Source organism: Symphalangus syndactylus, chromosome 4 (genome assembly GCF_028878055.3).
Source record: "Symphalangus syndactylus isolate Jambi chromosome 4, NHGRI_mSymSyn1-v2.1_pri, whole genome shotgun sequence".
In the NCBI taxonomy this organism is placed as follows: Eukaryota; Metazoa; Chordata; class Mammalia; order Primates; family Hylobatidae; genus Symphalangus; species Symphalangus syndactylus.
The window spans coordinates 40837756-40865668 of NC_072426.2; the positions used below are offsets into that span (position 1 = coordinate 40837756).

A 27913-nucleotide genomic window follows, 5' to 3' on the forward strand; every position below is an offset into this window, starting at 1 on the left:
TTGTTAAAATTCCCCAGGATGCTTTCTAAGTCCCTAAGTCTATTGCAACAAAAACTTGTAAGATCAGATACATGATTCCTGTTTTCAAATTTCCTATCTAGACCCACTTGGACAGCAAGATTGATGCTATTCTCACCAGCCTAAAACCGCTTCAGCTCTAGCTGAAATCTTTGTTCTCTCACAATGCCCAGGAACATGTCTTGGGCTCGTTGGTAGGTAGGAACGTGCTGTGTGGCAAGGAGAAAATTTCCCTGTAATCCTTCATCTAATCTATAAAATATCCTAAAAGATTCACCATATTAACGATTTTTCCTCATCCAAATTATGCTGATTAAAGGTGGTTAGAGTTGAGATACCACCCATAAATAACTAAATATGCATAAAATTGTGAGACTTTCTTTGACTCTCTATTTCTTTGTTGAAAGTCTTTGTCAATACATCTGGCTATTGAAAATAATACGGTTTATTAATAATGCACATACACTCACTGAGACAATTTTAAGCAAATTGTTTATAAAATATATTTTATCATTCACAGCCTTTGTCAGTACATAGCACATGCATCTGAAGTATTTAGAAACTATCGTATTGTTATGCAAGTCTAAAATGCAAATCCTTAGGGCTATTTACTTTATCAGTAAGATTATTAATCATTACTCTAGATATACCTTAAAGTTATAGCAAAAATTTTCAAATCTGACTTATTATGACAGTCAAAAAAGGACTCCCAGTTAAGGCTTTTCTAAAGATCTAAGTCATAATATTCAAAGAACAGTCCTGCAGTCTACTTATTGTTTATTCAAATGAAAGCACCTCAAGTGAACTTACCTGTTAGTACATGAAATGATGTGTGATAAATTCCAGTTCACATGCCCAAACTACTCTTCAGTCATGTAAGTACAGGCAGTAATTCAAAACATAATTACCAATAAAGCAATAATGGATTACTTTGGGGAAGCCTATTCAATCATTTCTGAATACACACTTTCTCTCTTTCACCATGACCTAAATAAAGTCATGTGTACATTTCTCTGCAGTCTCCACAATGATCCCTGAACCATATACTGTCACATGAAAATGTAAACACAGATGATTCAGGGGAAAAAAATCTTACAGCTACGAAATCACTGTCTCTTAATTTTAGCCAATGTTATAGAAGATCACGGTTGCAAGTCATCACTGGCCTATCCTGACAAGGAAGAACTTTTCTTGGTAAATGGAAACCTAGGTTATTCGGCTTGAGCTAGGACGCAGTTATCAAGTTGGTTCTCACCTTCCTATTGTAATATCTTGAATGTGTCAGTTATGTGCTTTCATTTTTTGGAGATAGAATGGAGAAAATGAGGGAACACCTGTTTTATATTGGATTTACTTTCATTTCTAAGAGCCATTAGGGATTATTTAGCACTACATCACTTACTTCTACAAGAAGTTGGCATCTGGAATTGGTGTTCTAAAAACTAATAAAGTAGGCCGGGCGTGGTGGCTCAAGCCTGTAATCCTAGCACTTTGGGAGGCCAAGGTGGGCGGATCACGAGGTCAGGAGTTCAAGACCATCCTGGCCAACATAGTGAAACCCTGTCTCTACTAAAAGTACAAAAAAAAAAAATTAGCAGGGTGTGGTGGCGGGCACCTGTAGTCCCAGCTACTCGGGAGGCTGAGGCAGGAGAATGGCGTGAACCCAGGAGGCGGAGCTTGCAGTGAGCCAAGATGGTGCCACTGCACTCCAGCCTGGTGGACAGAGCAAGACTGTCTCCAAAAAAACTAATAAAGTATACGATGTTACTATTTAAAATTTCAGATGTCTTACTGTCTTAGCCTGTTTGTGTTGCTATAAAGGAATACCCAAAACTGGGTAATCTATAAAGAAAAGAGGTTTATTTGGTTCACAATTCTGCAGACTGCGTAAGAAGCATGGCACCAGCACCTACTTCTAGTGATGGCTTCAGGCTGCTTCCACTCATGGCAGAAGGTGACGGGGAGCCAGCATGTAGAGATTACTTGGTAAGGGAGGAAGCAAAGGGTGCGGGGTGCCAGGCTCTTTCAAACAACCAGCCCTTGCAGGAATAAATAGAGTGAGAATTGACTCATTACCAAGAGGATTGCTCCAAGCTGTTCATGAAGGATCCACACCCAAGGCCTAAACACCTCCCATTAGGCACTGCATTCAACACTAGGGATCCAGTTTCAACGTAATATTCAGAGGGGTCGAATGTCCAAACCACAGCACTTGCTTTTTCCTGAATATAGGTTCAGGACCCTATATGAAGCCATCTGTTGACTTTTTAAGCTCAGTACCAATCCTGATGTAGTCTATGCTTCTTTTATACTGGCCAACTTGCTGTCCCTCAAACCCACCATGAATTTTCACAGTTTTTCCCTCTTTATGGGATGCTTTTCCAATTTTCTAAAGGTTCGTTTCAATAATCCAGCTGCACAGCTGTTTCTTTAAAAATATTTCCTCAGTATCCTGACGGTACAGCAGCATTAATTGTAAAAGATTTTGTTTACATGACAAATATAATTATTTTGAAATCTGATTCATATACACCAGATTGTGAGTTCTCTCAAAGCAAATTCTGTGTATTTTTCTTCTTTGTATCTTCTTTCATTCCCCAGCATACTGTCTTGCACATAATAGATACTCAGTTTAATTTTATCAAAATCATTTTTTTCCGGAAATGATTAACAATCTCCAATTTAAAAGATATATTTGTATTGAACCATTTCATGGCTTGATGCTTTTAATCAAACTAACTTTTGACTAGGTATCGGTTGAAGAATAATGTATAAGTGCATTGTACAGTAATAGGAAATTGGTTGTAATTATATTGTATAATTAATATTTGCATAGATGTATACTGTATTGGTCATCTTTTATCCCAACTCCTATTAAATAAATATCATATTGAGATTTAATAGTGCTTAGTTTTGATGCAGTTAATTTAACATTTTGCTCTTGCTAACATTATTATGTGTTTTTTGGCATCAGCTTATGAAAGAAAATGGAAAATCAATTTATTTTCCATTTTCTTTGTCAGATTTAGAGTAAAACTTTGTAGAAGCCAAAGGTCATGCTCACTATGATGTCATGGACAAAAAGGCCTTTGTTATTACGTTTTTTTCATTTTTCTCTTTTTTTCCTTTCAATTTTACTTGACACATAATAAATGAAACATATTTATGGGGTACCAAGTGACAGATACATGTATACAGTGTGTAATTATCAATTCAGGGTAATTAAAATATTCATCACCTCAAGTCATTATCATTTGTTTAATGAGAACTTTCAAAATCCTCTTCTAGCTTTTTGAACATATACAATAAATTATTAACTATATTCACCCTACAGTGCCATAGAACACTAAAACATATTCTTCTTATCTAACTGGAAGTTTATACGCATTGACCAACCTCCCTCTATCCTCCTTCTCCCTTACTGTTCCCAGCCTGTAATAACCATAGTTCTACTCTCTACTTCCATGAGCTCATTGTTTTGCTCCTACATGTGAGTGAGAACATGCAATATTTATCTTTCCACGTCTGATTTATTTTACTTAACATAATGTCCTCCAGGCTCATCTATGTTACCAATGACAATATTTCATTTTTTAAATAGCTGAACAATATTCTGTTGTATATATATATATATATTACATTTTCTTTATTTATTCATCTGTTAATGGACATTTAGGTTGATTCCATGCCCTGGCTATTGAGAATAGTGCTGTAATAAACATGGCAGTACAGATATCTCTTTGCTATGCTGACTTCCTTGCCTTTAGATAAATACCCGGTAGTGGGATTGCTAAATCATATGGTGGTTCTGTTTTTAGTATTTTGAGAAACCTCAATAGTATTTTCCATAATAGCTGTACTAATTAACATTCCCACTAACAGTACATAAGAATTCCCCTTACTCCACATCCTTGTTAGCATTTTTTTTTTAATCTTTTCCTTTCGTTTAGATTTTGGGGAAGAGTTTCTTGGGTTTGTTTCTTAAATAACTATTAAAATTATATCAGTGATGTTGAGCATAATAAATTCTTACAATCTGATCCAATTCTTTGTCCAATTAAGAGTGTGGTGGTGCAGGAGCAGCTCTTGTTTTTAAAGCTGCTTTCAGTTTGAGTATGGTCTTAAAGATCTCTGTTGCCACACTCCTGGTGCAGCAGCTTCCCTATATAAGCCACAATTTTGATACTTGCCACTTTTATAATGTATAAACTTCTGAGACTTTGTTATATATAATTTTACACTACTTTAATTGTGGATTTTTTCCTCTTTTTAAGCTTTCATATCTGAGTGAGAAGCTACAGTGTTTGACTTTCTTTTCCTCTTATTTCACTTAATGTCATCCAGTTCTATGCATGTTACAGTGAATGACAGGATTTAATTATCCTTTATGGCTGACTAGTATTCCATGTGTATATATACCACATTTTCTTTATCAATTCAACCTGTTGTTGAACATGTAGGTTTATTCCATATCTTCACTATTATGAATAGTGCTGCAATAAACATGGGCTTGCAGATATCTCTTTAATACAATGATTTCCCTTCTTTGGGATAGATTCCTGATAGTGAGATTGCTAGATCATATGGAAGTTCTATTTGTAATTTTTTGAGGAACCTCCACACTCTTCTCCATAGTGGCTATACTAGTTTATATTCCCACCAACAGCACGTAAGAGTTCCATTTCTTCTGCATCATCACCAGCATTTGTTATTTATTTTGTCTTTTTGATAATAGCAATACTGACTGGTGTGAGATGATACCTCATTGTGGTTTTGATTTGGATTTCCCTGATGATTAGTGATTTTGAGCATTTTTCCATATATTTATTGGCTATTTGTATGCCTTCCTTTGAGAAACGATGTCCAGATAAATTGCTCATTTTTAAATTAGATTATTTGTTTCTGTGCTGTTGAGTTGTTTGAGTTCATTATATATCATGGATAGTAGTCCCTTCCCAGATGAATAGTTTTTAAATATCTTCTCTCGTTCTGTAGGTAGTAACTTAACTCTGTTGACTGTTTCATTTGCTGTGTAGAAGCTTTGTAGTTTTATATAGTCTGATTTGTCTATTTTTGTTTTTGTGATCTTTACCATAAAGTCTTTGCCTGGATCAATGTCCTGCGACATTTCCTTTATCTGTTTCTACTAGTTTTATAGTTTCGGTCTGATATTTAATTCTCTAATCCACTTTGAGTTGATTTTTTAATACAGTGAAAGATGGTCTTCTAGTTTCAATCTTCTGCATATGAATATCCAGTTTTCAGAGCACCATTTGTTGAAGATGGTGTCATTTTTTTCAATGTATATTCTTGACATCTTTGTTGAAAATGAGTTGACTGTAAATATATAGATGTATTTCTGGGTTCTCTATCTTATTCCATTGGTCTGTGTGTCTGTTTTTATACCCATACCATGTTGTTTTTTTTACTATTACTGTGTATTATATTTTGAAGTCAGGTAGTGTACTATCTCCAGTTTTACCCTTTTGGCTTAGTATTGCATTGGGTATTTGGGGTCATTTGTGGTTCCAGACAAATTTTAGGATGTTTTTCCATTTCTGTAAGGAATGTCATTGTTATTTTGATAAGGATTGCACTGAATCTGTAGACTGCCTTGGGTGAAATGGTCATTTTAACAATATTAATTCTTTCAGTCCAAGAGCATGGAATGTTTTTCAATTTATTTTTATCTTCTTGTATTTCTTTCATCAGTGCTTTGTAGTTTTCATTGTAGACATCTTTCACCTTGGTTAAACTTATTTCTAAGTGTCTTTTTTTGTAGCTACTGCAAGTAGGATTGCATTTTTAAATTCTTTTTCACCTAGTTCATTACTGGTATATAAAATACTAATTATTTTTGTATGTTGATTTTTTTATCCTGAAATTTTAATGAATTCATCTGCCAGTTTTAAGAGTATTTTGGCAGAGTCATTACATTTTTCTATTTATGATAACATGTTGTTTGCAAAGAGGGACAATTTGACTTCCTCTTTTCCAATGTGGATGGCCATTTCTTACTTTCTTTTTCCTAATTGCTATAGGCTAGGACTTCTAGTACTATGTTGAATAAGAGTAGTGAAAGTGAGCACCCTTGTCTTGTTCCAGTTCTTATAGAAAAAGCTTCCAGTATTTCTTCATTCAGTATAATGTTAGCCATGGGTTTGTCATATATGCTCCTTATTGTGTTAAGGTATATTCCCTCTATGCCTAATTTGTTAAGAGTTTTTTATCATAAAGGGATGATGAATTTTATTAAATGATTTTTCTGTCTATTGAGATAATATTTTTTTAAATTTTATATTGTTAATGTGATGCATTACACTTATTGATTTGCATATGTTGAACTATTCTTGTATCCTTGGAATAAATTCGAATTGATTAGGTTCATTATGTTTTTGATGTGCTGTTGAGTTCAATTTGCTAGTATTTGGTTGAGGATGTTTAAATCTATCTTCATCAGACATATTGGCCCATAGTTTTCTTTTTTTGTTGTGTCCTTGTCTGGTTTTGTTATCAGGGTAATGCTAGCTTCATAAAATTAATTAGGAAGAATTTCTTAATCCTCAATTTTTTGGAATAGTTTGAGAAAAAATGATGTTAGTTATTTAAAAGTTTGCTAGAATTCGTTAGTGAATCCATCTGGTCTTGGACTTTTCTTTTTTGAGAGACTTTTTATTACTGATTTAATCTTCTTATTTGTTATTGGTCTGTTTGATTCTGTTCATTTTTGGTTCAATCTTGGTATTTTATACTTGTGTCTAGGAATGTATCCATTTCCTTCAGGTTTTTTAATTTGTTGGTGTATAGTTGTTCATAACAGTCTCTAATGATCCTCTGTATTTTTGTGGTGTCTGTTGCAATATCTCATTGTTCATTTCTATATTATTTATTTAGGTCTTTTTCTTAATCTATATAATAGTTTGTTGATTTGGTTTACTTTTCAAAAACCAACTTTTTTCACGAATCTTTTGTTTGCTTTTTTGCCTCTAATTTGTTTCACTCTGTGCTGATCTTTAGTATTTATTTTCCTCTATTAACTTTGGGTTTGGTGTGTTCTTGCTTTTCTATTTTTTGAGGTGTATCACTAGGTTATTTGAAATCATTTTTTTGATATAGGTGTTTATTCCTTTAAACTTCCCTCTTGTACTAATTTTTCTGTGTTCCATAGGTTTTTTGGTACGTTGTATTTCTGTTTTCATTTCTTTGAAGAAGTATTTAAGATTTCCTTCTTAATTTCTTCATTACCTCATTTGTCATTCAGGAGAAAGTTGTTCAATTTTTATGTATTTTTACAGTTTCCAATGTTCCTCTTGTTATTGATTTCTAATTATATTCCACTGAAATCTGAGAATACGTGGTATAATTGCATTTTTGAAAAAATTATTTAGAGTTGTTTTGGGCCTAACATACGGTCTATCCTAGAGAATGTTCCATCTGCTGATGAGAAGAATGTGCATTTTGTAGCCATTGGAAAAACTGTTCTGTAAATGTCTGTTAGGTTCATTTGGTATAAAATGAAGCTTAAATACAATGTTTCTTTGTTGACTTTCTGTATAGATTAGCTGTGCAATGCTGAGGGTGAGGAGGGTGAGGTGTTAAAGTTCTCAACTATTATTGCATTGGTGTCTCTATCTCTCTCTGTAACTATAATAATATTTGCCCTATATATCTGAGTTCTCTGGTGTTGGGTGGATATATATTAACAATTGTTATTTCCTCTCGCTGAATTGATTTTTTAATGACTATATAATGACCTCTGTGCCTTTTTATCTTTTTATTTTTAATAAAAGTCTATTTTGTCTGATATAAGTATTGCTACTTTTGCACACTTTTTGTTTCCATTTGCAGCGAATATTTTGTTTAATCTGTTCTGTTATAGTCTATGTGTGTTTTTAAATGAGAAGTGAGTTTCATAAGCAGCAAATAGTTGGGTCTCAGTTTTTTAATTCAGCCAGTTTTTATATTCTAATTAGGGAATTTAAACTGTTTACATTTAAGGTTGTTATTGATAGATGAGGACTTATTCTTTTCATTTTGTTAGTTGTTTTGTAATTGCTCTGTATAGCCTTAGTTCCTTTCTTCTTTTATTATTTTTGTGGTTTGGTGGTTTTCTGTAGTGGTAAAATTTTATTCCTTTCTTTTTCTCATTTGTGTATCTGCTTTACCAGTGAGTTGTATGCTTTCATGTTTTTCCTTAATTGATAGGTAACATCTACCAATGATATAGAAACGTATCTGCTTTTGCTTAATAGATAACATCCTTTCGCTTTCAGAGGTTGGAGTCCCTTAAGCATTTCTTGTTGGCTTAGTTTAATGGTGATTAATTCCCTCAGTCTTTGTATGTCTGGGAAAATTTTATGTCTCCTTCATTTCTAAAGAATAGCTTTATGGTTTATAGTATTCTTAGTTGAAAGTTTTTTCTTTTTTTTATTCAAGCAATCTGAATATATCATCCTATCCTCTCCTAGCTTGTAAGTTTCTGCTGAGAAATCTGCTGTTAGTCGGACGAAGATACCCTCATATGTGACTTGATGCTTTCTTTTGGTGTTTTTAGAATTCCCTTTTTGTCTTTGCTTTGACAATTTGACTATCATGTGCCTCAGAGAAGACCTTTTTGGATTTAATTGATTTGGGAACATTTGAGCTCTCTATATCTAGATGATTATCTCCCAAGAGTTGGAAACATATACATACATATATATGTATATATATATATATACATATATACATAGTATTAGTATTGACTCCTGAAAGAAAGCCCATGAGAGGTTAAATGCTTATGAAAAATTTGAAATAAATTTTCTGTAAGTAATTCACAACACAGATACCCTAAGAACTAACTTGTCAATTGGTCTACCCGACAAAAGATGAACCAGAAGTCTCTGAATACAAAACAACATATCACTCTAAAAGATCACTGTATTAGTCCATTCTCATGCTGCTCTAAAGAACTTCCCAAGACTGGGTCATTTATAAAGAAAAGAGGTTTAATTGACTCACAGTTCCACATGGCTAGGGAGGCCCCAGGAAACTTACAATCATGGTGGAAGGGGAAGCAAACACATCCTTTTTCACATCATGGCAGGAAGGAGAATGAGAGCCCAGTGAAGGAAGAAGCCTTTATAAAACCATCAGATCTCGTGAGAACTAACCTCACTATCACAAGAACAGGATGGGGGGAACCGCCGCTGTGATTCAATTATCTCTATGGGGTCCCTTCCACAGCAACACATGGGAATTATGGGAACTATAATTCAAGATGAGATTTGGGTGGGGACATAGCCAAGCCATATCAATTATTCTTCACAAGTACCAGATAAGTTATTTGCTATTAAACACATCTGTAACTTTTCTAAGAAAATCTGGCCCCCACAGAAGATGCAAGATTGTGGCAATTCTCATCACAGCTATTCAAACTATGATTAGCCATCTGAAAAAAAAAAAAAGGTAACCCATCTATTCATTGGTCTTATTTTGGACCTACAGCATCTAGGCTGGTACTAAAAAGATCCAGAGGACCAGCTAGATTCTTTCTCTTTTGTTCGACTGGGAAAATTCTGAGAGAAGATGCCATAATCTGTGGGAGCAGATGTTGAAAAATTATGATGTTACAAAAAGATCACTGGTAAAGAATCATGGCTAAACTAATATAAGGTTAGTTTATGAAAGCACAGAAACTTGAGAGAGCAGTGGAAACCACTCAGTATTTTAGGCAAACATGTCTGGTTGTCTGTTTAATGGCCATTTCTCTTTTTTTACTAACAAATCTCTGATTTTGTTTGTATAGTAAGTGACTAGTCATAAAGGTTAAACTGTGGCTGGTCCAAGCCTAGTGTTCAATTAGAACCTGTTTATACCAGCTCACAAGAGCTGATTCTATGCATTTTGTACCAGCTCAGAGTTCAGTGACATCACATTGGTAGCTTAAAACCTGCAAAGGTGGGAGTATTCATGCCACAGAAATAAACAAATGCTACAAATTAGGACTACCACTCCCTCCAGCTTCTAGTCAGTTGTAAATCACTTATCAGCACTCTCTAAACTCATCTTGGAAATCTAATTTTCTTTTGCCAGTGATTGCCTCAAGATTGAGAGAGGAACCAAGTTTTGACCTATGACAAGTAAGAGAAACTGATGAAAATCATCTGGGAAAGACTCTTCTCTAAAGTTAAAGCTTCAAGCCAGCTTCTTTTTCTGTTTTAAAGGTGTTGTGTAATGCTTGGAGATGCAATGCTTTAAGATGCAACCATGAGGGAACATCAACAGAATCCAGAGATGCTTACACATTAATAACCTTGAACTGGGCCGGGCGCGGTGGCTCACGCCTGTAATACCAGCACTTTGGGAGGTCAAGGCGGGTGGATCACAAGGTCAGGAGTTCAAGACCGGCCTGGCCAATATGGTGAAATCCCGTCTCTACTAAAAATACAAAAAATTAGCCGGGTGTGGTGGCACATGCCTGTAATCCCAGCTACTCGGGAGGCTGAGGCAGAAGAATTGCTTGAATCCGGGAGGCAGACGTTGCAGTGAGCCAAGATCGTGCCACTGCACTCAAGCCTGGGTGACAGAGCGAGACTCTGTCTCTAAATAAATAAACAAATAAATAAAATAACCTTGAACTGTCAGAGGCATGGAACCAGAACAACTCCATCCTGAATAGGAGCTTGGTAAAATGAGTTTGAAACCTACTGGGCTGCATTCCCAGACAGTTAAGGCATTCTAAGTCACAGGATGAGCTAGGAGGTCGGCACAAGATATAGGACATAAAGACCTTGCTGATAAAATATGTTGCAGTAAAGAAGCCGGCTAAATCCTACCAAAACCAAGATGGCCACAAGAGTGACCTCTGGTCATCCTCACTACTACACTGCCATCAGCCCCATGACAATTTAAAAATGCCATGGCAACATCAGGAAGTTATCCTATATGGTCTAAAAGGGGGAGCCATGAATAATCCACCCCTTGTTTAGCATATCATCAAGAAATAACCTTAAAAATGGGCAACCAGCAGCTCTCAGGGCTGCTCTGCTAATGGAGCACCCGTTCTTTCATTCCTTTACTTTCTTCATAAACTAGCTTTCACTTTGCATTGCAGACTTGCCCCCAATTTTTTCTTGCACAAGATCCAAGAACCCTCTCTTGGGGTCTAGGATGGGACTCCTTTCCTGTAACAGAACTACTACCAACCAGGGCATCCAAAATGTAGAAAATTATGAGCAGTACACCCTGAGCATAGAAAATAACGTGCATTTTCTGTACAGAATTTAAAAATAATAATTAAACATATTAACCATCTGTCCACTTTTTATTATCCTCCTGTACGGAGAATTCTAAATAATGTTAGCCATTAAAATATCCCTGTCCACATAGCTTAACTGCTCCTACCCAAGTCCTCTGTTTGCTAGGGCCAGTAACTCTAGAGCCAACTATATCAAACATCTAGGTATATGAGATAAGGAAAGGTTTTTGTTATTTAAGTAACTTTTACATGAGTTTTCTGTTTCTTGTTTATGTTTTGAACTGCTTAAGTTGTCCATGAAAAAAAGCAGATCCAGAATATTGGTATATCAGGTTAATCTAGCACTAAAGGGAAAAACTATTAATTTCTGCTTTAAAGACCTACAATATCCCTGGATCCCAGGCCTCCCCCGGCTCTAATCATGCAGATTGGTAAATTATGGTTCCCCTTATTGCATGTCCAGAGTATTCCCCCATGTGCTGTCAGTATTACTATGTTAAACTACCTCTACATTGATGAATGTAAGTGGGTTCCTTTGCCTTTTAACTAAAAGAACCAACTAAGAAACAGAACCTACTATTTAACAATCAAATTACAAAAGACTTTTCCAACATAAGGTGTTGATTGAATTTACCTTGCAAAGTCTATATGAAGGAGATAGCAAATAGACAAAAATATGCTTAACATTGTTGATAATAATTAAAATTACTGTTTATCTAAATGTTAACAAAAGCACATAAACGAATAAGTTCTTGAATAATATACAATAATGCAGAAATATGCAGCCAAATATGTGTAAAAAGGCAAGTAACATAAATATGCATATATATATACATGATACACATTTGAAAACATAAATATATATTAGAAAAATGGTGAAAGGAAAAAAAATCAGTTAGCAGTGGTTATTATTCCTGAGTAGTGGAATCAAAGGCCATTAATTTTTTCCCATACATTTTCTATATTTTCAAAGATTTTGATTCTATAAAAATAAAGTAGTTTAAAAATATGTAATTAGCATACATTTCATTTTCACTAATGTATCGTGAAAATATAGTTGGTTTCTGGAACAATTTTTCATTATGAGAATGTATACATACATGAAAGTAATGAAGTCAATAGGTTAGACTGTACCAAATCAGGTAACTTTAAAAAATGAAGTTGGATATTCATGAGAATTTGCATTTTATAAGAAAGAATATTATCACATTCTAAGAAAATCCTTCTCTTACAAAAAAGGAAATATATATATATAATTTATTTTAGAGAGAGGATTACTTTTTGAGAGAATAAAAAAGACGAAAATTTGTTCAGTTCTTTTTCTTACAACACAAACAAAACTTGAATTATGCTTCTGAGGATATTGATTTATTCTCTTCACAATCCTGTGGGATATTATTCTAATTTGTGATGAGAGAATAATCTGGGCTTCACATGGAATCTCAAGCTTGTCTGTTGTAGTTAGATATTTAGACTTGTTTGTTTAATTCTTTAGATTAGCACTGTCAAATTCATATAACGGTTGTTGAATTATCATATTGCATCTGTGAAAGGAAAATAAATCTTGGAGCCCCAAAATTACTAAGCCAAAGGGAAAAGTCAAGCTGGGAACTGCTTAGGACAAACCTGCCTCCCATTCTATTCAAAGTCATCTCTCTGCTCAGTGAGATAAATGCTTATCCGATTGCCTCCTTTGGAAAAGCTAATCAGAAACTCAAAAGATTGCAACCATTTGTCTCTTATCTACCTGTGACCTGGAAGCCCCCTTCCCGTTTCTACCTGTCCCACTTTTGCTTCAATTTTTTCCACATTTCTAGACTGAACCTTTGTTTATCTTACATATGTTGATTGATGTCTCATGTTTCCCTAAAAAGTATAAAACTAAGCTATGCTCTGACCACTTTGGGCACATGCCGTCTGGAACTTCTGAGGCTGTGTCATGGGTGCATGTCCCGAACTCTGGCAAAATAAACTCCCAAATTGACTGAGATCTGTCTCAGATTTTGTGGTTCACACATTTCAAATTGATGATGTTTTCTCATTAATATATTCTTTTCCCTGAGGGGAGAAAAATTTGGTTGGAAAAGAAGTGCAGGGAAATCAGGATTTATTTGAAAATCTAGGAAAAACCTAAGATTCTAGGTATTATTTTCTAATATGTTTTGACCATGAATAGGAGTTTCTTTTATAGACTCATTGTAAATTGTTAAATTTAAAAAGATTACAAGAGATCAGGCTTATAATCGCAGAGTAGACCATGGATGACACAACTGCTGCTAATACATAGCAACATATTGCATCCAGAAAGACAATCAATTAAATGTTTACTGTATTAAGTAAAATTAATCTTATTTAGTATTATTCTTTTTTTTTTTTTTTTTTTTTTTTGAGATAGAGTCTAGCTCTGTTGCCCAGGCTGGAGTGTAGTGACATGATCTCAGCTCACTGCAACCTCTGCCTCCTGGGTTCAAGCAATTCTCCTGCCTCAGCCTGCTGAGTAGCTGAGATTACAGACGTGAGCCATGACGCCCAGCTAATTTTTGTATTTTTAGTAGAGCGGCGGTTGAACCATGTTGGCAAGGCTGGTCTCGAACTCCTGACCTCAAGTAATCCACCTGCCTTGGCTTCCCAAAATGTTGGCATTACAGGCGTGAGCCACCATGCCTGTCACAGTATTATTCTATTTTATAAACTTGACAAGAGAAAATAAACAAATTAAAAGAATAAAAACATACCAGATACAGCAAGGAAGTCATCAATGCTTGTAATGTCATCTACGGCTTCAGTGAGGACATGTATATGATTCTCCCACGTACGCTTGTACATTTCCATGGTGTTTTTGACCACCTGACTTTTGGGTCTTGCAGCCAAAGCAAGTGCAGCATTAATAATCTATAAAGATAAGGATAGAAAAAATTACCTGTTGGTTGCAATGTTCACTATTTGGTTGATGGGCACACTAAAAGCCCACACTTCACCACTATGCAATATATTCATGTAAGAAATCTGCACTTATAATTCCTAAATATATAAAATAAATCAAAAATATTAAAACAATAAAATAAATTAATTATATTCATTCATATTAAACATAAAAAATAGAATTTAAAAAATCTGTAAAGATATAGAATGTTTACTCAGTGATTTCTTTAAATGCATTAAGTGTATTAAAATTAATTATTTAAATTAAATTATGGTTAAATACATCCATCATCGACAATAGGAAAAACAGTAAAATGTCTTCACATATATACAGTTTATATTGAAAAGTATAAAATGTTTTACATTAATATAAATTATATAGGTATAAATAACAACTTTTATTTTTAAAATTTTCCTATTCCTTCTATTATTGCAGAGTGAGTTTTTTAAATATAAACTTTGTCACCATAAGCTCCATCAAGTTCAAGACACTTCTAAGAGGTGATATCAGGCATTTAATCTATCCTTAAAGAACTGATGATTCTGGGAATTTAAACATGTCAATCCAGTCTTTTTTACATTATTAACTGGTGAGAAATGGATGCCTTAAACAGATTTTTTTTCAAATTACTAAACAAAAAGAAATCAGAAAGAACCAAATTAGGACTGTAAGTTGAATGCCCAGTGATTTCCCATGGATATTCCTGAAATATTGCCCTTGTTTCAGGAGAGAAATGAGCAGAAGCACTGTAATGGTGAAGAAGGACATTCTGTTGACACATTCTTGGGCATATTTCTGTTAAAGTTTCGGCTACTTTTCTCAAATCACTCTCATAGTAAGTAGATGTTATCATTCTTTGGCCCTCCAGGAAGTCATTAAGTAAAATGCCTTTAGCATATCAAAAAACTGTTGCCATAACCCTTGTTCTTGACTGGTCTGTTTTTGCTGTGACTGGATCACTTCTGTCTCTCAGTAGCCATTGCTTTGATTATGATGTCTTCAGAATTGTACTTGCAAAGCCATGTTTCATCTCCTGTTACAAATCTTCAAAGAAGTAATTCAGGATCTTGGTCCTACTTATTTAAAAATTCCATTGAAAGCTCTGCTGTTGTCTGCAGCTGATCTGGGCACAATGGTTTGGATACTCATTGAATGGAATGTTTGTTCAACTTTAATTTTTTAGTCAGAATTGTGTAAACTGAACCAATTAAGATGTCTATGGTGTTGGCTATTGCTTGTGCTATTAATCATTGGTTTCCTTCAATCAGAGCATGACTAATATAAATTTTTTTTAATCACAAATGTATGTGGATGGGCTGCTTCTGTGAGTTTCATCTTCAACATTATCTCATCTCTTGTTAAAATCAGTTATCAGTTTGTAAACTGATGATTTATTTGGGGCATTGTCTCTATGAATATTTTGTAAAGCATCAATGATTTCATCATTCTTCCACTCAAACTTCACCATAAATATGATGTTTGTTCTTTAATTTTAGCAGAGTTTATGCTGCCTTTCATAGGGGTTTGATATAGTTCGGCTGTGTCTCCAGACAAATCTCATCTTGAATTGTAGTTCTCCTAATTCCCATATGTCATGGGAGGCGCCTGGTGGGAGGTACTTGAATCATGAGGGCGGTTACCTCCATGCTGTTCTTATGATAGTCAGTTGAGTTCTCACGAGATCTGATAGTTTCATTAGGGGGTTTTCCCTTTTGCTCAGCATTTCTCCTTCCTGCCACCATGTAAAGAAGCACATGTTTGCATCCCCTTCTGCCATAATTGTGAGTTTCCTGAGGCATCCCCAGCCCTGTGGAGCTGTGGGTCAATTAAACCTCTTTCCTTTATAAATTACCCAGTCTCAGTTCTGTCTTTATTAGCAGCATTAGAACAGACTAATATAGGGCTCTTTTCAAACTGAGGTCTCCAATTTTTAATCTGTCAAACTAGATCCTGTCCACACACATTATCACAAGTTAGTACAAGTTTATTTTGGTGCAAAAGTGTTGAATTCTATGCATAATTTTTTCATAAAACACATTTTCAGTAAACGTTTTGAAGACCTCTCATACAATGACAACAATAAAAAGAAGCTTTTTCTACTAAATATCCTGAAGACTGTACCTTAAGTCACTTCCTGTCACCACATTATTGGAGGCAAAAGACGGAAAAAATTAGTTGCCTGAGAATAATATATTTAAATCCCCCTTTTTTGTTTCTTTTCTATAAAAGAAGAACATATTAAATTTTAAGGAAACACACTAACTTTAGAAATTACTGTGCAGTATGCCTTGACTTCAGTTTTAGAGTTTTATTAACCTATTAACTTACAATGTACCTTTGTGTATACTGCAATGGCCCTGGTCCCTGGTGTTTCATTGTTCTTGCAATTGGACAGCTATGTACACATGGGTTGTACTGAAATTATCCCTTCACAGCAAAGTATACTTTTAAAGTACTGGTGTAAAACCCTCAGTGGAGATACGAAGTTATGAATATAAGACAGGCTACATTTTATAAGAATATTTTCAGTTCTGCTGCTGATCCAATTTATCTGATTCAACACTGCACACTATGAGGAAGCTTTATCCTACTTGACTCTTCTGATATTTAGCTTAAATCTAAAAGAAGACACAGTTCAGAAGAATTCTTCTAACCCTCTATAAGGCAGAAAAATGTTCATCCCAATGTCACACTCCTAAAATTTTAGCCATATATCTAGAGAAAATAAAATAACCATTCTTAAATCTTCTTCATGTAAAACTAAAGCTTTTTTTTTTAAATGAATTATGTTGCTTTTTGAGGCATTTTGTTTCTTTAAATTATGGCTGAAGTATTTACATGTCGGTCACTTGACCCTGATAATTATCTAGTCTGTCAGCTTACCTTTGAAAGAGTCTCTTTTAAGTTCGAGCCTTATTATATCTTAACTGGGCCATTCTAGTAGCCTTGTAGGTTTCTACTTCCAGTCTCTATTTGCTCTTAGACATTCTCCTTAATGCAAACACATTTCTTTCTCAAATGCCGAAGTGATCATGTCCCCCATTTGCTGATAACCTTTGATAAAATCCTAGTTGACTAAAAACAAAACCCATATTTCTTTTCAGTAATTCATAGTCTAAAACCATCCACAGGTTGGTCCTTACCTACAGTTCACTCTGCTGTAATAATCTTACTCATTTCAGTCTTTGTTCCAGCCACAGTTTTCAGCTCCATTTCCTTATCACACCATCCATTTTTGTACCTCTGTGACTGTTTTTAGAGCTGAATCTGCCTTAATGCCCTTGCTCCATCCCTTTTTCTGCTCTGCTCCGTCTCAGGAAACATTTTTTATACTTAACATATCCATGGAAATATCACCACATACTGTGAAGCCTGTCCCATTCCCTATACCCAGCAAACTGAATTGTTTTCTCCTTTGTGTTTAAAAAATATTTTGTCCATATAAATAAATAGTAGTTATTCTATTGCATGACTGCTCGTACACATGTCTATTCCTGGGTAATGAGCTCCATCATAGGAGGGACTATGTATTATTCATCTTTGCTTCTTGGTATACTAAACATGTTAATTACCATAAATGCTATACTTATAAACTGTCCCTAAGAGAAACTATTCTGCTCGCAGCCCACATTGAGAGGACAGCCACAGGGAGGCAGGTTTGGTATTATTTTCTCCCTCTTCAACACTATGTAGGTCATAGGCAGGTACCCAATTCAAGAAGAGTTAATCTGTCAGCTGGCTGGTGATTGGTTATGAGGTTTGACATAAAAAGTTGTGTTGTGTTAATCAATCTTGAAAATTTGAACTAGAATTTATGGAGAAATCATTAGCTAGCAGTTCAGATCAAAGCTGAAAATTTCTGTAAAGAGCAGCCATCTTATAAAATCAGAACCAGAGGGGGCCAATGGAGCTGAGGCTACAAGGAAACTACAGCCAAAGTGTAATGAAGAAGACACTGTAAATAGACTGAACCTATGATGTTTAAAAAGAAAAAAAATAGGCCAGGTGCGGTGGCTTATGCCTGTAATCCCAGCCCTTTGGGAAGCTGAGGCAGGCGGATCTCCTGAGGTCAGGAGTTCGAGACCAGCCTGACCAACGTGGAGAAACCTCCTCTCTCCTGAAAATACAAAATTAGCTGGACGTGGTGGTGCATGCCTGTAATCCCAGCTACTTGGGAGGCTGAGGCAAGAGAATTGCTTGAACCCAGGAAGCGGAGGTTGTGGTGAGCCGAGATTGCACCATTGCACTCCAGCCTGAGCAGTAAGAGCAAAACTCCATTTCAAAAAAAAAAAAAAAAAAAAGAAAAGAAAAGAAAGAAAGAAGAGAGAGAGAGAGAAAGAAAGAGAAAGAAAGAAAGAAAGAAAGAAAGAAAGAAAGAAAGAAAGAAAGAAAAGAAAAGAAAAAAATAAACAGGCAAAAGCAAAGTGTGGAGTTAAATAAGCCAGTGAGTGGCAAGAGGAGAATGGGGAAAATATATCAAGAGAGTCAATAACATCAACAGAGAGAAAATGATACTCAGAGAAAAGCAAAAAAAAAAGAACTAGAATCTGACTGTTTTTGAGAGTATCCTATTTTGGATTACAAGGCCACAGAAATACTAATAACGATAATAATAAAATACTAACAAAGTCCATACTTTGCACCATGCACCACTGTTCCAAACACTTTCTATATATTCACCTAATTTTTTAACGTAATTTTTACACCACAATGAGGTAGGTAGGTGTTGTCATCTCCATTTTCAGGTAAGGTTACCAAGTTATTAAGGAGAAGTTGTCAACTTGACCTAGACTTCACGCTCTTAATTGCCACACTTTACTATCTTCTATAACAATATTATACTAATTTATAACGCTATGAGTTAGTGATGATCCTTAAAACCATAAAGGCATCACTGAAGGAAACATTACAATGCCCGGTGTAAAGAAAAACAAAAGAGAGAGACAGAGAGAGAGAGAGAGTGCATGTGCATGTGAAAGAGAGAGAAAAAATATATATATAATTCGCTAAGTTAACCATTTATAAAATTCAGTGGCACTAAGTACATTCACATAGCTGTGCAACTATCCATCTCCAGAACTTTTTAGCATCTCAAACTGAAATTCTGTACTCATTAAACAATAGCTTCCCATTCTTCCTTCCCCCTAGTACCTAGTAAGTTCTATTATACTTTCTACCTCTTTTGTTGACTATTCTAGATACTTCATATAAGTGGAATTATACAACATTTGTTCTTTTGTGTCTGGCTTATTTCCCTTAACATAATATTTTCAAGGTTTATTCAAGTTGTAGTATGCATCAGAATTTCATTACTTTTTAAGATTAAATAATATTCTACTGTATGTACATACTATGTTTTGCTCACCCATTCATCTGTCAGTGGACATTGGGTTGTTCCCATATTTTGGCTGTTGTGAATAATGCTGTTATGACCATTGTTGTACAAATACCTGCTCAAGTCTTCGCTTGCAATTATTTGGGGTATATGCCCAGAAGTGGAATTGCTGGATTATATGACAATTTTTTTAAAAAGGGGTCTCACTCTGTCACCTATGCTGGAGCGTAGCGGCTCAATCTCAGCTCACAGCAACTTCCACCTCTCAGGCTCAAGCGATTCTCCCAGCTCAGCCTCCCAAGTAGCTGGGACCACAAATGTGCACCATCACACCCAGATAATTTTTTGTATTTTTGATAGAGACAAGGTTTCACCATGTTGCCCAGGTTGGTCTGGAACTCCTGAGCTCAGGTGATCTACTGGCCTCAGCCTCCCAAAGTGCTGGGATTCCAGGTGTGAGCCACTGTGCAAAGCCTGACAATTTTACATTTCATTTATGAAATGGCCACATTGTTTTCCACAGAAGTTGCACCATTTTATATTCATATCTGCAATGCCCAAGAGTTCCTATTTTTTCATATCCTGGCCAAAACTGATTTCCTTTTTTGTTTTTTCTTTTAATCCCAACCATCCTAATGGGTGTGAAGTGGCAGCTCATTGAGGTTATGTTTGCATTTCCCTAATGATTAATGATGCTGAACACCTTTTCATGTGCTTATTGACCAACTGTTTATCTTCTTTGGAGAAATGTCTAGTCAAGTATTTTGCCCATTTTTAAATTGCTTTTTATTGTTGAGTTTTAGGAGTCCTTTACATATTCTGGTTATTAATCTCTGATCATATATATGATTTATAAATATTTTCTCCCACTCTTTGGGTTGCCGCTTCCCTCTCTTGCTAATGTCCTCTGATATACAGAAGTTTTAAATTTTGATGAAGTCCAATTGTTTTTTTTTCCATTTTTTTGTGCTTTTGGTGTCATATGCACATTGCCAAATCTGATGTCACGAAGTGTCACTCTATGTTTTCTTCTAAGAATTCTATATTTTTAGCCACTATGTTTAAGTCTTTGATTCATTTTGAGTTGATTTTTGTATATGGTGCAAGGTAAGGGGCAAATGTCATTCGTTGCCATGTACTTAAGTTTTCCCAGCACCAATTGTTGAAAAGACTATCCTTTACCCATAGAATTATCTGGGCAGCCTTGTCAAAAATCATTTGACCATAAATGCAAGGGTTTATTTCTGGGATATCTTTTCTATGCCATTGATCTATATGTCTGTATCACACTAATTTGATTATTGCAGTTTGTAATGAATTTTGAAGTTAGGAAGTGTGAGGCCTCCAACTTTGTTATTTTTCAAGATTATTTTGGCTACTCAAGATCCCTTGAGATTCCATATGAAATTGAGGATGTGTTTTTTTCTATATGTGCAAAATACATTGTTGGTATTTTGATAGGGATTACATTGAACTGGTAGATTGCTTTGGTTAGTATTATCATCTTCATAATATTAAATTTTATAACCCATGAACATATGATGTCTTTTCTGCTTTTTATGTCTTCTTTAATTTCTTTCAGCAATATTTTGTAGTTTTCAGCAAAAACTACAAAGGAAAAGACATCAGGTAAAAGTCTTTCACCTCTTTCGTTAAGCTTATTCCTAGGCATTTCATTTCGTATGATTCTATTATTAAGTGAAATTGTTTTCTCAATTCCCTTTTAAGATTGTTCATTTTTCGTATATAAAGACACACTGATTTTTGTGTGTTGATTTTGTATTCTACTGAATTCTGTTATTAGCTTTAAGATTTGTGTGTGTATAATCTTCAGGATTTTCTAAATATAAGAGTATGTCATCATTGAACAGTGATAATTTTATTTCTTCCTTCCCAATTTGAATACCACCAAAAAATATGTTTTTTTATTCATTTAAAGTTGGATTTTGTCAGGCAAGTAATAAGAAAGGAATTAATTGATTGATTGAGGTTATAGGAGGAGTGCATAGAACTCCAAGGAACTGCTGAAAGCACTCACCAGCCTCCTTTTTAAATCTGGCTTCTGTTATTCCAAGGATATTCCCTGCCCACGCTCGCTGATAAGGGCTGTGTTTGATCCTCATTTCTCTTTTCTCATAGAGGCCTGTCCAAAGTAGCTTCTGTTAGACCCTGTGCATTAGGTTGTCTGGCACCCCAGACCAAAGCCAGTTTAGTTAGCTTCAGCTGGTCCCGTTCTATCTTCTTTAGGCTTCTCCCCATTTCTACCAATATATATGGCCAAGACCTCAACATGCTTTAGGCTAAGCTTCCTCATATTTTTCTATTAAATCAGATAGACTACTTTTACTACATTCTAAACTCATTTACCTTGGGAAACCCTCGAACATCTAAACTACATTCAGAATATTTAGGATTTTCAGACTGTCTCAAGATTTTCTTTGTGTTCCTCTAGGTATTAGAAGCTTGTATTTACAGGCATCTCATTGGTACAGACGCCTTCTAAGACCCATAAGAGACTCCAGAAATGTGTTCACATTGTCATTTATTCTAGTAAAACCTGCCACAAATAGTTTTGGGATCCAGCTAAGGGGAAGTTGAGTTGAGGATACGTTTAGTTTGTGTTTACTGAGTAATTTCAGGTGTTTTACAGTCACTTCCCTATATTTTTTACCACCTTCATGCTTGTGGTATTGACATCAGATCATGATAGAACCAGTAGAGACTTTGCCTGTCCTAATTATATGTGCTCTCCTTTCAGAAACACCCCAAACAAACTATGCTAAAACAAAGACTGAATTATCTTCTCAGTTTCTACATAGAAAGTGACATTACAAAATAACTTGTTGTCATTTTAGAGGTGATCAAGAGTGTGCAGTGAAATAAAGATAGAAAAAAAGAAAAGAAAAAAAGCTTATGAGGATGGATCTGACACATCATTTATACAAATATATTATTTTTCTGGATTTTGCTATATTTGACAGCATTTTAAAATTAGCATCTAATTGGTTTTTGTTTTCTAAATAAATATTCACTTTTTCTTAAGGCCCTCAAAACTGTGTATATTTTAGGCTCCATACAGCCTGGCCTATCACAATCAACGTATTATTTATTTATTATAATTTTTTTTAAGACAGAGTTTTTGCTCTTATCAACCAGACTAGAATGCAATGGTGCGATCTTGGCTCACTGCAACCTCCACGTCCCAGATTCAAGCAATTCTCCTGCCTCAGCCTCCTGAGTAGCTGAGATTACAGATGCGTGCCACAGTGCCCGGCTAATTTTGTTTGTATTTTTAGTAGATATGGAGTTTCACCATGTTGGGCAGACTGGTCTTGAACTCCTGACCTCAGGTGATCCACCTGCCTTGGCCTCCCAAAGTGCTGGGATTACAGGCGTGAGCCACAAGCCCGGCCAAACAGTGTTTTTGTTGTTGTTGTTTTGTTTTGTTTTTAATAAAAAAAAACTATCTTCTGAAATGATAAAATGAACACATATTCAACTGCAATATTTTTATTCTTTACAGAGAAAAATGACTTATTTCCCTTCAACTTCTTATGATGTGACAATGGTTTTTTTCAAAAAAGTTATTTTGCTTTTACTATATGTGTAAAAATGGAAGAATAGTATAGTAGTTATAAAAATAACATTACTGAGGACCTGCAATGTGCTGGGCATGTTTCTAATTACTTGATTTATATTGTTTTCCGTCCTCTGAGAAAGATCTTATCAGTATCTCCAATGTGCTGACAAGACAATGGAGGCACAAAGAGATGAAATAACTTGCCCAAAATTATAGGAGAAACTCTAGATTGGAAGCCAAGAGGCTCAAGTTAAAGTTTTACTTTGCTTTAAACTTATTTTGCGTCCATAAAAAAGTCATATTACCTCTCCAGGACCTAATTTTCCCAGAAATATAGGTATGCATACACTGGGGTGGGGTGTGGAGACAGGGTTTGAATTAGCCCATGCCTCAGAGGTTCTTCAGATTTTAACATTTGATTTAATGCTGATGTATATACTTCTCTTGAAAGATTTCTAAAAACAATTACTTAAAATGTGAAAATAAATCTACGTAATTTAATTTTTCCCAGAGATAGTTCAATATTGGCATTGATACAAATAATCTTAAAAATTTTAGTTAATACAACAAAAGCACTTTGTGGATTAAAAAGATGATTTATATGTAGTACCTATAGGTCTGATTACCTCAGTGTCACGGCAAGTAGAGAAAATTAAAATGACTAGCTATATGATGCCTCAAATATATCTAAGGTTGTATGTGAGGTGAATTTATGTAACATCCACTTAAATTGGTAACATCATCATAATTTCAGAATTCTAGCAACTGGAGTAATGGCATCAAATTCAGTGCTTTAACTCTGTTCATCCTTTTCTCAGTTGCTTAAATGATGTTCCACTACTACCAAATATTTCTCACTTTCTATGTAGTTTTTCCACATTTCTTTATTTTGATAACGTTTTCTATTTTACCTGCTCTCATATTATACTTCACCTATGGCAAATTACCTTTACACTTCAAATTATGGCATGCAATACTTCCCACCATGAATCTCCATAGTCAGAACTTTATGTTAAATGATAAAAGCATTTCAGAGTAGGGGAGGGTGTGGTGCTGAGGAGACCTAACCTGCCATGGACTCCAGGTTTACAATTAATGAAACTGCATTCAACTTTGGCCTCACAACCTTTTTTGTAATCTTCTTACTCCATGAAGGGATGATCCCTGCATGATGGGATCACTCACACGGAAACTTCTCACAAGACTCTCATTTGCCTTGGATAAACGTATAAGAAACCAAACTATCCTATTCTAGGGGTTAAAAGTATTTTTAAAGAAGAGAAGGCGACCAAGTTTATTTCTGGAAGGATAGAGCTTTCTGTGAAAGTATTTGCCAGTATAAATTTTCGTATCTCATAAAACATACTGCTGAAGAGGAAAAGTTCAACCTAGGACTATTTCGGTTATGGAAAATGTAATAAGCGGGAAAAATAATGCTCCCGGGAGGTCTGCAAAAGGCAATAATTCCACAGGAAAATCAAAACATTTATTTTACTGTCTTTTATACTAAATATTAAGATTGGACAACCTTCCAAATTAAATAAGTAAAAGAGGAAAAGAATATAAAATGCATTGTTTGTGATAATAAAACAAAATCACCAATACGTAGGTTTCATAGACTAATAAAAATAGAATTTGGAGTGAGGACTCCCATTTTAATCCAGCTCCATTACTTAGTTTTGTGTGGCTTTTTGCTTACTCTCTAAGCCTCAATTTCCTAATCTGTAATGATCATTAAAATGCTTGTTACAAAGGTTGTTGGTAGAATTAAATTAGATTATGGTTTTTTTGTTTGTTTGTTTGTTTTTGTGAGATGGAGGCTTGCTCTGTCACCCAGGCTGGAGTGTAGTGGTGCAGTCCCAAAAATTCAAGAAATGCTCCGGCCTCAGCCTCCTGAGTAGCTTGGATGACAGGCACCTGCCACCATGCCCAGCTAATTTACAAATGATTGCTTCTATAAAGATAATTTGAGAACAAAATACAAGAATGCTTTAGGGATTTAAAAGAATACTATTTGCACAAATATATATACACACAGAATTTATAATTTTGTTGAACTCAACAATCATTTTAATATTCCAATTTTTTTAAGTCTGAGTTAAATATAAATAAGAAAAATTGAATCTACACACAATTTTTTAGAGTTTTCCTGTAACATAAAACTAAAATAAGAGAAAAATTGCCTTAAAACTATCTGATACCAATAACACATATTACAGTTTAAAGTAATAAAAATACTTTAACTGGAAATGATGAAAACATAAACAGACAACAGAGATTTTTTGATCCATTATAATTTGCTACTCAGAGATTTAAAAAGTTTAGAATTCGGAGTGGAAAAAAATTGGTACTATCTCTCAAATCATTTCAGTTCAAATGGAGAAATTTAAAATGAATTTAATATTTTTGCCAAATCTCCTTTTTTTAAAAGAATTTTATGTCAGAGACATCTACAAAGTTTCTCTTTAATGTACCATCCAATTTCATATAGACATAAAGTCAAAATGTAAGCTATTCATTAATTGCCAAAGTGTGTTTCACATAATAAGAGGTTGGCAAAAGTTAAAAAGAAAAAAAAAGGCCTGGTGCAGTGGCTCACACCTGTAATCCCAGCACTTTAGGAGGCTGAGGTGGGCGGATCACAAGGTCAGGAGATGGAGACCATCCTGGCTAACGCGGTGAAACCCTGTCTCTACTAAAAATACAAAAAATTAGCCGGGCGTGGTGGCGGGCGCCTGAAGTCCCAGCTACTGGGGAGGTTGAGGCAGGAGAATGGCATGAACCCGGGAGGCAGAGCTTGCAGTGAGCCGAGATCGCGCCACTATACTCCAGCCTGGGTGACAGAGCGAGACTCCGTCTCAAAAAGAAAGAAAAAAAAAAAGGCATGTATTTGAAATGCCTGACTGCTTAGGATTAGAGATATTCTTTGTAGACTTGGATTCAGCTTTGGTTTTAGCACTAAGAAGAGTTCGCATAACACTAAGAAATTTAACTTTCTTAATTGTCAAAGGATTTTTGCTCTGTGTCTACCATTTATCTAAGTTAGAAAGCATAAGACAGGAGAAACTCAGAAAATATTTCACTTTAAGTGTTCTAAGGGCGAAAAGTCATGCATAAATATTCAATAAAGGACAACACGTATATGAAATCTACGTAAGCAAATGTTCTCCCTGAGTTGCAAAGGCATGTTAAGAAAATATGAGTACAAGGTATAAATAGGGTTGAAATAGTTAGGGTTGACTTCTTTTTCTCATTCCTCTCTCATTGTTCATGCTCTTGCATGCTCTCCTTCTCTTTCCTTCTGATGGGTTCCTAGAAATTTTATTAATATCCTTGACCTAGTAATTTGACCTCCAAGATACTATGTCCACTGCCGCAACCCCACTCTACACGATCATTTTCTCTCAGTGACAACTGAGGTAGCTTCAGTTCTGTTCCTAGCCACTCTCTACAAGGTGATATTTCCAAATTACTAATTTCACAAAATTCCTGCCTCCTCTTTTATCATAGGATCAAAGTCAAAGTACTTAATTTAGCCTGAGGCCCTGAAATATTTGGCCCCTGTTTATTTCTCTAGCATTATTTCCTATCAGACCCCTCGCTTTCCACTCCTTGTCTAGGGGCATTTGTCTATGCTTTTCTTTCTGTAGGGATTTACTTCTTGTTAGGTAACTCCAATTCATCCAGTAGGGCTCACCTAAAGCATTATTTTCTCACAAAAACTTTACTAAATCTAGGTCAGTTTCCTAGATTGTCATGGGTGAGCATTTATGTCACTATCTCAAATATATCAAATCTAGGTCAGGTTCCTGGATTGTCATGGGTGAGTATTTATCTCGATATCTCAAACTTTATCAAATCTAGGTCAGGTTCCATCTAGGGTGAGTATTTATCTGACTATCTCTTCTCATTAACGAGATGTTCATTAGAGTGATCATCTGATTAATGACTGATCTCTACTTTCCACTGTTATAAGAAAGCAGTGATCTTAATGTCTTTATGTTATTTCCCCAGGGTACGTGGAAAGTGCCAAATAGAATCCCTCTTCCCATGTAACCAGGGCTCCAGTCTAAGGCTCCTTCTACTTTGCAGGCCTAGAAATTTATTAAAGGCTTTTCCCAAGTGATCAAGTCTATCCCTACAGCGAACTCTTATACCAGTAGCTATGGTGATGAAAATATGTCTATATGGTCAGGTATAGAGGTTCACGCCTATAATCCTAGTGCTTTGGGAGGTCCAGGTGGAAAAACAGCTTGAGGACAGGAGTTCAAGACCAGCCTGGGCAACACAGCAAGACCCCATCCTTACAAAAGAGTTAAAAACTTTTTTAATGTACATATCATTGTATTTTATTTATAACTCTGCAGTCACAAAAAATAGGGCCACTACTAAAGTGCACATTCAACAGCAAAGTGTTCATCAAATATCCATATTAAGTTATTCTAAAGATTATTCCAAGTGAATCACCAGGCTTTCCTTGTTGATCCATCCTGTGCTCAACTCTAGTGAGTCTGGAGTTAGCAAAAGGTAAACATTAAAGTGTCATTTCCGCCATGGAACTGCTATGCTCAAAGATTGACCATTTTGCTATTTCTTAAGATTTTAATTACATTACTTGGTTAGCTAGAGGTCAGAACAGGAAAATAAGAATGAATTCAAGCTGGAAAGGACATTTAGAAATACTGTAGCAATTTTACCACACATTTAGGGTAAGAAAAGCTCTATAATCTATTTAAATTGACCTGAAACAAAGTTCTTTATTACCAATATAGGTGGTAGATTAAAAATAGAGTATAATAAAAATAGTCACATGCTACT

At 35.1% G+C, this 27913-nt stretch overlaps 1 protein-coding gene across 5 annotated transcripts in view; it reads right to left on the reverse strand.

Annotated features, from left to right (window-relative positions):
- The window catches only part of CTNNA3 (catenin alpha 3), a 1903490-nt gene that overhangs the window by 623585 nt on the left and 1251992 nt on the right, over nt 1–27913 (reverse strand). For all 5 annotated transcript variants that reach the window (XM_055274451.2, XM_063637177.1, XM_063637176.1 and 2 more), the window contains one exon: nt 13993–14149. In XM_055274451.2, the coding sequence (XP_055130426.1) occupies nt 13993–14149 (157 nt within the window). The remainder of the gene's footprint in view (nt 1–13992; nt 14150–27913) is intronic.